The 13,354-nt window shown below is 40.4% G+C and overlaps 1 protein-coding gene across 1 annotated transcript in view; it reads right to left on the reverse strand.

Moving 5' to 3' along the window:
- Nucleotides 1-3,232: 3,232 nt before the first annotated feature.
- Nucleotides 3,233-13,354, reverse strand: part of LOC126469797 (uncharacterized) — a 98,221-nt gene continuing 88,099 nt past the window's right edge. The window contains exon 7 of the mRNA XM_050097054.1: nt 3,233-3,532. Coding sequence (XP_049953011.1) covers nt 3,450-3,532 — 83 coding nt within the window. The 3' untranslated portion in view covers nt 3,233-3,449. The remainder of the gene's footprint in view (nt 3,533-13,354) is intronic.

The raw sequence follows: 13,354 nt of genomic DNA on the forward strand, positions 1-13,354 counted from the left end.
CATAAATTAATTTACTTTATATTAAAGTAAAAACTAAAAACTTTCAGTTCAGTATAGATATTGGCCGCTTCTCGGTAAAACAAAGATTATTTCTTTTAAAAAGGAAATACTTTCTTTAATACAGAGGTTTCTTTTAATTAATTTCACTATGGTACAGATATCCTGCAGCAATATTTTAATGTGATAACATGAAATGTAATCCCTGAGGTTACGTCTTCGTTTTTGTCTCTATGGACGTTTCACGTAGACATACATTTTACAACAAATTCTAAAAACGCCTCTCGCAATCCTGTATTAACAAGGCGGTGAGTCGCGTGCTGTTAAATAATCAGAGCTCAGAGAACTATTGTACGAAAGTATAGATTCCGGTCCCCCATATTATCATCATTCATTCTTGTATCCGCTCCGCCAAATAAGTGCTCTATTCACGCTCTTGCCGGGCGCAAATATGAATAAAATTACGTGTTAAGATTTTCTTACACTCTTTCCGTCACATTCGTTGAGGACACCGTAAGTATAGTTGAGACGGTGTCCTGACCTGGGCGGTAGCGATACAGCGCCACCTTCGGCTGCTGCAGAGTTAACCCTAAGGTTACACATATGATGAAGATTTTCAACTCCATGTTGCACGATAATTTGAGTAGAAACCGTTGTATTTTGCTGTTAGTAGTCAGTTGCATTATCCTACAGATATCTTTCTTGTATTCAACCATTGATTCTATTCTGAGCTCTAACAAGCCTCTCAATTACCGTAAGAGCAGCATCTCTGAAAGGATGTGGCGGAGATAATGATTTCACCACAGCGCAAGAGGACATAATTAAATGTGAATCGTCGTACACAGCGTATCAAATGATTTGAACAATTGTGACTGAATGAACGTGAAGGAATTTATTGTCATATAGATCTGTAGACGAACGCTGAAGGGAACCGAAAACTACTTTCGTGTCGCTGGTATTCTCCTTTCTACTGAGATATCCCCGTAGGGGCTTCAGCAGTTCTGAAGATTACGTTAAATGCTGGAGAGAACACACCTTTATGGTGCCGTTTGATGACTTTTTACCCACTCTTAATTGTTTTTCTAAGCTTAGTTTTCAGGCGCATAACGTATTCCTGGCCAGATTATACTACTCGCAGAGATTGAACATCATTAGATAACGTGTTATGTTCATTTTAAGAATTCAGGTTTGTTTCTGTAGCAACAGGGCGCTATCACGCAGTCGGCTGGTCGACAGACGGCCCTGGTGAGTGAGAAGATGTCGCACCTAGGTACACGTAGGAATTAGGTTTGAAGAACGATCTAGCTGTCTGTATGTTGGTGCAATAGAAACCGAGCGGCCTTGACGACGCACTTGAATGGTTCACACAAGTTTCCTGTTGGTGACGAGCATCTACTGCGTAGAAAGTATATCCTTTGTTAGCTCTTCCGCCGGCCGGTGTAGCCGAGCGGTTCTAGGCGCTTCAGTCTGGAACCATGCGACCGCTACGGTCGCAGGTTCGAATTCTGTCTCGGGCATAGATGTGTGTGGTGTCCTTAGGTTAGTTAGGTTTAAGTAGTTGTTAAGTTCTAGGGGACTGATGACCTCAGATGTTAAGTCCCATAGTGCTCAGAGCCATTTGAACCATTTAGCTCTTCCGTGGAACAAACCACCTCTGCCGAGGCGACGATCCTGTCTCTGCAAGGGTAGACGGCAACTGGCAACTGTAAATAGATGTCAATAAAGACGACTAGATTTACTGCTGCAGTAGATTGCTACACATTTTCAGTTACATGTGAAACAGATAAATACAGTCCTCAACAACCGAACTTGATCGTTTTCTGTAGCTGTAACAAACTGTAGTTCATCCAAATGAGGGCACACTTTATTCACAGTTTACGGAAATAATGGATATGTTACTATGTGTTACACGCCTTTAACGTATATGCAGTATGTAACATCCACGAGATAAATTTTAGCTACAGTGCGACGAGAGGAAATTACGCCTATAACAGTTTATCTATCCGACATATAGAAAAACAGTGAAATAAAAAAAGGAGGATGATAAATATTAATTATGTTTAATATTTTATGATGTAATTGGACATTTCGATGTGTATCATACAAAGACAATGATAATAGTAAATTCATTTTATGATCAGAGTTCGTCTTCCTTTGTTTTTACCTTTTTTGGTTGGCTTTTGTAGGTTGCGGACGCAAGACGAATATCAAACTGAGGTATGTTAAGAAATTGTAATTGTCTGTTAATTATTAGTTGAGAATAGAGTTCATTATTATTATAAATATGAGTGAATAATTATTTGTAACTTTAATTCCTCTCTCAATAAGCATTATCTGTGTTAATTATTTCTTCGCGCTGCAACGAGCGCAGCCATTGATGATAGCGATTTGTATCGCATTTTTATCTGTGTTTCTTACGAAAGTATCAAAGATTTGCTTGATGAAAATTAGTCTAAATAGTGCACAATATAAAAGTAAAGTTTAATAAGCATTAATTCAAATACTTATCCCGTTAAAAGGAAATTTGCTCTAACAATAGGAAGTCTCTCTCAATTGTCTGCCACTATCTTAACAATTATCTCAGCGGCAAATTCAAATTACATAACTCTGCAGACGTAAATGCCGTAGGTAATAAAAATGTGTAAAAATAAATGTGCACCAGTGGTCCCAAACTCATTTTAATGAAACTAATTCGAATCATATTGGTTGTTTAAAAACAGGGCTCATAGCACGATCCATATAACAAACCTTTCTTGTTGATGTATGGAGCCGAAATTAATTATGCACGAGTTGCGAAGAAAATTGTTTCAGGTAACATACGTCAGTGTAGCGTGCGGCTGATATTTGGTGGTTTTAATGATCATTTTGCTGAAGATAACTGTTTCCACCATAATCAATAGTTGTATAGAATCTGTTGTACAAACTGTGATTTAGTGACACTTACACAACTTACATACAACACTTTAACATAACGTTAACTTGGATTTCTTTAGCAACTTGACCAAATCTTTATCCGGGAGAAAAAATTATTTTGTAATTACTCACTGTAATAACATAACATTACCATTTTCATTTACAAATTAGTTAAATACCATACCACTGAATAACACAGCTAACGCCACAAGCAGTCTAAATTGTAACTGACTGAAGCATAGTGTCAGTTCTCCATTGTCATGGAATGATGCAGAATTTTTTAAATATAAATATAAATCCAGGTGCATGAAATAAATTAGCGTTTTAATAACTGTTCAGTTGCTTTTAATTTCATATCTCATGGGTTTATTGAGAATAAATACAAATGTGTTATGAAACTCTCTCACACACACGCGCGCGCGCGCACACACACACACACACGTAAACACTTGCGTGCACCCCACTTATGCGGTTGTAATTGGACAGGGAGTACGACCAGCAGTGATGGTTTCGGTGCCGTCAGAGTGAGAAGTCAGCCGTCACACGTCTTCGGGCGGCGGTTCGTTTCCCGCAATTATTCGGTAGAAGCTGTACACCACGAGCAGGAAATAAATGTCCAGACCTGAAAACACAGCGAAGGGCAAGGATGAAAAATAAGTCTGTTAATATTATAGTACTTTACATTGCAATGTTGTGGGGTGCGCTGCTTCTATCGATTGCGTGAGATCTATTAAGAACAAAGTGTGACGCAGTCTTTCCCTGTCTCAGACACACCCACTTAACTAAATCCAGGTTAAAAAAATTCCATCCATTGTATTCACTGAACAAAAGCTGTAAGCGGTGCAGAGCATAAAGTTTTAACCGCATGACATGTATCTGCATCAGAGTTCAAATGGCTCTGAGCACTGTGGGACTCAACTGCTGAGGTCATTAGTCCCCTAGAACTTAGAACTAGTTAAACCTAACTAACCTAAGGACATCACACACATCCATGCCCGAGGCAGGATTCGAACCTGCGACCGTAGCGGTCTCGCGGTTCCAGACTGCAGCGCCTAGAACCGCACGGCCACTTTGGCCGGCTGCATCAGAGTTAATCTACCTTTAATTTTCTAGCAAAAAGAAAAATATTCAGAATACCGATAATTCAGAAGTACATTTACCTTCACTTGTCAGTATCTATAATTCAGTAGACTGATGATCAGTGGTGTCTCTAGTGATCGAGCCGCACGAAATCCGCGAAAAAGTTTCAGATGCCAAAACTGTGATGTTGTGGATTAGCTGACGAAACTTGGTATGGATGTTTAGAGAGTGAAACAATTAATTTGTCTAGCAAGCAAATAACCATAGCATATTAGTGGAAACAGCAAACATGGCAACCCACCATACCAGCGACTTGTGAGATTTGGGCAGTATCAGATGCATCAAGAAGCGACAGGATAAATTCAGAGATGAGGGCTCAGCAAAGCTTCGGTGTCTCAGCTGGCTTAGACAAAGAATAAGCAAAGAAACTATCTTGGAAGTCCATGGCATACGTCACTGAATTGGCCAGGCACTTGAAATGTGCTGCACTTAGTAAAAGGATTATGTGTATGGCACACAGCTAGAGAAAAAAAAAATAATAAAAATATGCGTGCCAAGTTCTTGTCTCCAATGCCAGAGCTGTGCGGAGCCTGACTCACTAATCATGGAAACTGAAGGTAGAAGGGGGAGAAAGGAGAGGAGAGGGAAGAAAATACCGATATCAGTTGCCTTGGGACTTTACGCAGAATCAGAAATGTGAGGCAGAGCGAGATTCGAACGCGCTATCTTACACTTCCTAGGCAGTTGCGTTAACCACTGCGCCAAGAGCACAAAGTGATGATTGCCCCTGCAAAGAGTATCTCTGGACGCCCTCGACCGACCCACACTCCCACGTAGCGCCACAAATACGCAATCCCAATCCACGTCCCCAATGCTCGCTACTTTGAGACTGCCGCAGGAGGTCGAACGTTATTGTGCATCCGCAGTGAAGGTGGTGAATTCATTGCACCATCGAGGCGGATCGGTTATATGAAAGCGCGGTGTCTGTTCTTCGAACATCAGAAATTCATATATAACTGACTCACAAAGTCTTTTCTTTATTAACTCTGTGCATTCGTCGTACAGAGAATCTACGTATAGATGGAGAGAATGTTCGAGAGTCTCCTAGAATGGAAACAAGTTACTTTGTACACTTCATCAATGCATATGAAATTATGGCAATATCTAGAAAGAATACATAAACTGGTTTACTATTTACAGAATAAGCATGTACCGATTTTTCTCAAGTCTTCTGTCTTCTGACTAGTTTAAAGCAGGCTGTCACGATTTTCTGTCCTGCGCTAACATTTTCATGTCGGGGTAGCACTTGGATCACACAACCTCAATTATTTGCTGGGTATATGCAGATCTCTGCCTTCCCTATATGTTTCATCCTCTACTGCTACCTCTAGTACCGTAGAGGTTATTCACCGATGTCTTAACACATGTCCTATTAACCTGTCACTACTTCTTGTCAGTGATTTCCACATGTTCCTTTCTTCTATAATTCTGGAGAAAACTTCCTCATTCAGCATCTTATCAGCTCATACCGTCTTCAACGTTCTTCTGTATCACCACACCTCAAACGCTTCAGTTCAGTTATGTTACCGTTTTCCCATTGTCCATCATTCACCACATTATCCTGCTGTGTTCCAAATTGACATTCTGATAAATTTCTTCCTCACGTTAAACCTGTAATTGATGCTAGTACACCTCTTTTGAACAGGATGTCCTCTTCACCCGTGCTGTCTGCTTTTTATAATATTCTTGCTCCGTCCATCGAGGCTCTTTTGCTATCTAAGTAGCAGAATTCCTTAACTTCGTCCGCTTCATGATCTTCAGTCCTCGATATTCTCATTTCTCATTGTTCTCATTTCTTCGATTTCCTCTCAGTCCATACTCTACACTCATTAGACTGTTTATTCCATTGAATAGACCCAGTAATTCTTCATTACTTTTACTGAGGGTAGCAATGTCACCAGAGAATCGTGCCATTGATATCCTTTGCGCCCTGCATTTTAATCTTGCGCTTGAAAGTTTCTTTCATTTACGTTATTGCTTCTTCGATTTACAGACAGAACAATAGTGATGAAAGCCTGCGTGTCTGTCTTACACCTTTTTTAATCCTAGCACTTCGTTTTTCGTCTCTCACTCTTATCATACCTTCTTGATGGTAATATAAGAGTACATGCTGCATATCACCCGTCTTTCCCTATAATTTACTACTATTTTTCACAAAATTTCAAACATCTTGAAGCCGTTTGTCGTATAATTGAACGCTTTTTCTAGGGTGAAAAATCCTATGAACGCGTCCTGACTTTTGTATAGTCTTGCTTCCATTATAATGCGCAACAACAGGTTTGCCTCTGTGTTGCCTTTACCTTTCCTTAAGGCAAACTGTCATCTAACGGATCCTCAGGTTTCTGTTCCGTTCTTCTGTTTATTATTCTTGTCAGCAGTTTGGCTGTAGGAGCTGCTAAGTTGATTGTGCGATAGTTCTAGCATTTATCTGTCCTTGCTACCTTCAGAACTGGCTTTCTCGAAAGCCTGACGGTGCACCGCTAGTCATAGTGAAAAGTCGTTTCGTTACCACTTCCCTCAATGATTTTAGGAGATCTGATACAATGGAAAAATTTGGAAATTTGTAGTAACGTCTAATGGGGCCAAACTACTTAGGTCATCGGTCCCTAAGCCTACAAACTACGTAATCTAACTTAAACTAACTTACGCTATGGACAACACCCACACCCATGCCCGAGGGAGGACTCGAACCTCCGACGGGGGGAGCCGCACGGACCGTGACAAGGCCCTCCAGACCGCGCTCCTACCCAGCGCCGTGATACAATGTTACTGTCCCTACTGTCTTATTTCAGCTCAAGGCTTCAGCAGCTGTTATAAATTAAACTCTAATACTAGATCCGCTGTGTCTTCCACATCAACTCCAGTTTCTTTTTTTTATCAGTTACACAAGCCCTCCCCTTCACAGAGGCCTTCGATTTACTCTTCCCACCTAACCGTACTCTTCTCTTTCCTTAACAGTGAATTCCTATTGCACTCTTAAGGTTACCACTCTTGCTTATAGCTTCACCTAAGATTGTTTCGATTTTTCTATGTGCTCAATCTGTCATTTATTTTTTAGATTTTATTAGACTTTTTCTGCAGCCATTTCACCTTGGCTGCCCTGCGCTTTCTATTTATATAATTTCTAAGTGATTTAGATTCCTGTATTCTTGCCTTTCCCGAAACCTTTTTGTATTTACTTCCTTCGACGATTGTGTTGAAGTATTCCTTTTGTGACCCAAGTTACATTCGTTGTACCTATTTGAAAGGTCGCAAAACTGTGATTGCCCTTTTCAGAGAAATCCAATTCACTGCAGCCGAACTTCCCACTCTGATATTCCTTAGGGCAATATCCACAGCTTTAGAGAATTTCGACTGTTTGTTGTCACCTGGACAGCCCTTAAATCCAACATCTGATATCAGAATCTCTGCGTGCCCATGATGGAATCCGGCGGGAACCTTCCAGTGTCTCCTGGTATTTTCGAAGTTCACCTCCTTCTCTTGTGATTCCTTAACAGAATATTCACCGTTACCATCTGAAATTTATTGCAGTACTGAGTTAGTCTTTCTCTTCTCCCTTTCTTATTGCCAAGCCCATACTGTCCCATAAACTTTCCTCTGTTCCTTTCCCTGCAAACGCTCGAGTCCCACACGACTGCCACATGTTCATCGCCGTTATATAATAAATTATTTTTGAATATTTTCGTATATTTTATGTCTCTCTTCATCTTCTGATAGTGACACCGGCAAGTATACATGAAATATCCTTGTCGGAGATGGTTTGTTGTCGAATCTGATGAGAACAACTCCATTATTGAACTGTTTGCAGAAGCTCACTCTCTGCTCTACCTTACTTTTCATAACGAAATCCTACACCCGTTATACCATTTTCTGCTGCTATTGATGTTACCCTGTATTCGTCTAACCAGAAATCTTTACTTTCTTTCCATTTCACTTCCGTGACCTCCAAATTGTCTATACTGACAGTTTGCATTCTCGTTCCGTTTTTGTACCTTTTCTGCTTCGTTTACCTTTCTGACATTCCATGCTCTGACGCGTAAAAGGCTATCTGTTCCTTGGCTATTGTATATTTTTCTCATGTTCACCTCCCCCTTGGCACTCAGTCCACTCCCGGAGATCCGAATGAGGGAATATTTTGGAATTTTTCGCCAATGGAGAGATCGTCATGACATTTTTTCAGTTACAAACCACGTGTGCCTTGGATACAGATCATGTGTCTTTAATGCATAGGTTTCAATTGCCTCCTGCAGCTCAGTGCCGTTGATCAATTTTGATTCTTCCACCTTTTAGGAGCAGTTTCCAATCCCAACAGCAAGGAGTGCCCTTAACCTCTGTCCACTCCCCTCCTTCTCTGATAAGTCTACGGCTGCCATTAAAGATGATTTTTTATTCAAAATTTACGCACTGGATGGCTTCAAAACCGGAACGTAGAATATTTTTATTACTTGTAAGAGACGCCAGCCCTAGACGATATGTAGAATGTAAGTAAGTGTATTTACCATTACTCGGTGAAAACTGAGGAAGTGTTTTCCCTTCTCTCATCAATACTGCTGCGTCATTATTCCCCAGTAACTTTGCCTTCTATTCTCCCGCCAACTACAGCATTCCAGTTCAAGCTGAGAAGATGTCGAAGTGGCCAGGAGACACACGAACTTAACAGTAGAATTAAGTCACGGTAAGAGAAAAATTACGAAATTAGATATGGATTGCAACATGTCAAGACGTACCCCAGGAAACATATAAAGTCAGTTTACAGTTTTGTAATTTAGTAGGTTTACAGAATCGTTAGAAAGAAATACGTAATAGCATACCAGAGCATGCCACTATCGAACCCTTATATAAGAAAGGTGACGGGAATAATTTAAATACTCGTCGTCCAGTTTCCTTAATGATGCATTTTTCCAAAATATTTGAGGAAGTAATGTACTCAAGAGCAGTAACACACTTTGCTGTGGGCCATCAGTGTTCCAACTGGTTTAATGGGTGTCGCAATGAGTTTCTCTCTTGTGCCAATCTTTTCATCTCAAAGAAGCACTTGCAACCTACTATATGTCCTCATTTGACGCAATTATGTATAAAAATTACTTAGAATAGCGAAATTTAGATGACAGAATGATTAGTTGACTGAAAATACGTTGATACATTTATTCATCATATATTACATGTCTTAAATAACGAAATACCGTCCACTGGTACCTTTTATGATTTATCAAGTGTGCGTGCTTAAAGGAACACCTCATATTCTTAGAAAACTTTTAATTATTGTATGGATTTGATGGGTTTTCAAAAGAACCGCTTTAAAGAAAAACAACGCAAGAAGTGTCGAACAACTCAGACAGTGAAACTTTCTGGCAGGTTAAAACTGTGTGCCGGATCGAGACTCGAGCGAAGGACCTTTGCCTGGCAGAACTGAAGCTGTGAGGACGGGTCCTCAGTAGTGCGCGCATAGCTCAGTCGGTAAAGCACTTACTCGCAAAAGGCGGAGGTCCCGAGCTCGAGTCTCGATCTGGCTCAGTTTTAACCTCAAACAATGCTGGAAGGAGAGAAAGGTTTGTTGACTTGGCGCAAATGATGAAGAGAGTTTCACAGGTTTCAGTTTGGGTTCACTTCTAATCATGATGTCTATTTTTCACTTAAGATAGCCTATTTTACACAAAAATAATTTGTAGCCTTCTTTTCGCAAATGCTACGAGCATTGTAATTAATCAAGATAGAGGTAAAGTAAGTAAAGAAATTGTTAATATTTTTCAATCAATTTGTAATTACTACCCTAAAATGTGTGGTTCCTGAAGACGAGCGGCAGCATTTTCGGTAGTTGTAGGGGTACTATTAATCAATACAGACGAATGTGTAAAGAAAATGTTAACAATATTTTTCGAACAATTACTAAGTGCTACTCTAAAATGCGTGGCTCCTGAAGGTGGCAGCAGCGTTTCCGGTAGTTGCAGGGGCAACAGTCGGGATGACTGACTGATTTGGCCTTGTAATATCAATCAAAACTTTCTGACTGTGCTGGTGCTGTGAACGGGCTGGAAACTGCAGCCGTAATTTTTCCTGAGGGCATGCAGCTCTACTGTATGGTTCAATGATGTTGGCATCCTCTTGAGAAAAAAATTCCGAAGCTAAAATAAAGCCGGTCGGAGTGGCCGAGCGCTTCTAGGTGCTGCAGTCTGGAACCGCGCGACCGCTCGGTCGCAGGTTCGAATCCTGCCTCGGGCATGGATGTGTGTGATGTCCTTAGGTTAGTTATGTTTAAGTAGTTCTAAGTTCTAGGGGACTGATGACCTGAGAAGTTAAGTCCTATAGTGCTCAGAGCCATTTGAACCATTTGGTAAAATAAAATTCGGATCTTTGGACGGGACTACTCAGAAGTACGCTGACACCATAAGAAACAAAACTCTCATTCTGCGGGTCTGAGAGTGGAATGTTATATCCCTTAACTGCACAGTTAGGCTAGGAAATTTAAAAAGCAGAATGGATAAGCTGAATTTAAATATAGTGGAAATTAGTGAGGTTCGGTGGTAACAGAACAGAACTTTTGGTCAGATGAATACAGGGCTATAAATAAAAAATCACATAGGGGCGATGCATGAGTAGGTTTAATAACGAGTAATAAAAAAAGCGGTTAAGCTACTATCAAAAGCATATTGAATGCATTATCAAAGCCAAGAGAGACCCAAAGCGAACACCCACCACAGTAGCCAACTATTTCCGCATATCATGAATAGACTGCAGAAATGTATGATGAAGTAAAATAACTTATTCAGATAGTTAAGGGGGACGAAACATTAATTGTGATACGGGACTAGAATTGGGCAGCAGGAAAAGCAAGAGAAGGAAAAATTTTAGATCAGTATGGGCCGGAGAAAGAAATGGAAGAGGAAGCCACCTGGTAGAATATTGCACACAGCATAATTTAATCATCATTACCACTTGGTTCAAGAATGATGAAAGGAGACTGGATACGTGAAGGAGACCTGGAGGCACCAGAAGGTTTCAGACATTATATAGTTAGAAAGAGATTTTGGAATCAGATTTTAAATTGTAACAAATTCCAAGTGGCAAATTTCTTGGTTATGAATCGTAGATTGCAATAAAGGTAGGAGATTAAGAGTACTGGACCCTGATAATTTGAAAGAACCAGAGTGTCGTTGAGAGTTTCAGACGGAGCATTAGGCGACGATTGACTAAAACAGGGAGTGCAATAGAACACGAGTGGGTAGCTTTGAGACACGAAATAGTGAGGGCAGCAGAGGATCAACTAGATAAAAGACAATCTGTAGCAGAAATCCTTGGATAACACGGGAGACATTGAATTTAAGTGATAAAAGGAAAAAATGTAAAAATGCTGGAAATGGTTCAAAATTGTTCAAATGGCTCTAAGCACTATGGGACTTAACATCTGAGGTCATCAGTCCCCTAGACTTAGAACTACTTAAACCTAACTAACCTGAGGCCATCACACACATCTAGGTGACCGTAGCAGCAGCGCGGTTCCAGACTAAAGCGCCTAGAACAGCTCGGCCACAGCGGCCGTCAATGTGGGAAATGAAGGAGGCGAAAGAGAATACAAACGTCTAAAAAATGAGACTGAGAGGAAGTGCAAAGTGACTAAGCAGGACTGGCTAGAGGACAAATGTAAGGATGTAGAAGCGTATTTCACTACGGGGAAGATAGATACCGCCTACGGGAAAATTAAAGAAGCCTTTGAAGAAATGAGAAGCAGCTGTATGAATATCAAGAGCTCAGATAGAATACCGGTGTTAAGCAAAGAAGGGATAGCTGACAGGTGGGAGAATTATATGGAGGGTTTATGCAAGACATATGAAAGTGGAGCCAGAGAAATGGAAGAATACGTCGATGAAGAGGAGATGGGAGATATGATACTGCGAGAAGAATTTGACACAGCACTGAAAGACCTAAGTCGAAACAAGATCAGGGAGTAGCCGACATTCCGTCAGAACTACTGACAGCCAAGTGAGAGCCATCCATGACACAACTCTTCCATTTGGTATGAAGATATATTAGGCAGACGAAACGTCCTCAGACTTAAAAATAATAATAACAATAATAATAATTCGAGTTGCAAAGAAAGCAGGTGTTGACAAGTGTGTTTATTACGAAACTATCAGTCTAATAAGCCATGGTTCCAAAATTCTAACACAGATTATTTAAAGAAGAATGGAAGGAAGATTAGTTTGGAATCTGGAGCAATGTAGGAACAAGCGAGGCAATACTGATACTAAACGTTTTCTTACAAGATACGTTATAGCATTTGTAGACTTTGAGAAAGTTATTGACGATGTCGACTGGAATACTCCCTTTGAAATTTTGATAGTAGCAGGGGTAAAATACAGGGAGCGAAACGTATTAACAGATTGTACAGAAACCTGGCCGCAGTTGTAAGAGTCAAGGGGTATGAAAGGGAAGCAGTGGTTAAGAAGGTAGTGAGGCAGGGTCGTAGTCTATCGCCAATGTTATTCAATCTCTGCATTGAGCAAGCAGTAAAGGAAATCAAAGAAAATTTTTGAGTAGGACTTAAAGTTCAGAGAGGAGAAATGAAGACCTTGAGCTTTGCTGATGACATTGTAATTCAATCAAGACAGCAAAGGACTTGGAAGAGCAGTTGAATGGATTGGACAGTGTCTTGAAAGGAATATATAGGATGAAGTCAGCAGAAGCGAAAGAAGGGTAATGGAATGTAGTGGAATTAAATCAGACGATGCTGAGGGAATTAGAGTAAGGTACGAGATACTTACAGAAGTAAATGAGTTTTGTTATTTGGGCAGCAAAGTAGCTGATGATGGACGAAGTTGGGAGGATATAAATCGTAGACTGGCAAGAAGAGAAATTCATTAAAATCTAATATAGATTTAAGTGTAGGAAGTCTTTCGTGGAAGTATTTGTATGGAGTGTAACCAGGTATGGATGTGAAATACGGACAAGAAACAGCTTAGACAAAAAGAGAATAGAAGATTTAGAAATGCTGTGCTACAGAAGAAAGCTGGAGATTAGGTGGGTATAACAAATGAGGAGGTACTGAACAGAACTGGGGACAAAGGAAATTTGTGGCATAACCTTACTAGCAGAAGGAGTCGGTTGATATGACACACTGTAAGACATCAAGGGATCACTAATTTAGTATTGGAGGGAAGTGTGTGTGTGTGTGTGTGGGGGGGGGGGGGGGGGGGTTAAAATGGTATAAGGGCACCGAGTGATTAAGACAGTAAGCAGATTCAGAAGGAGGTGTGTTTTGTGGTCGATATTTGGAGATGCAGAGGGTTACACAGAGTTACATCAAACC

This window comes from Schistocerca serialis, chromosome 1, assembly GCF_023864345.2.
Source record: "Schistocerca serialis cubense isolate TAMUIC-IGC-003099 chromosome 1, iqSchSeri2.2, whole genome shotgun sequence".
Classification (NCBI taxonomy): Eukaryota; Metazoa; Arthropoda; class Insecta; order Orthoptera; family Acrididae; genus Schistocerca; species Schistocerca serialis.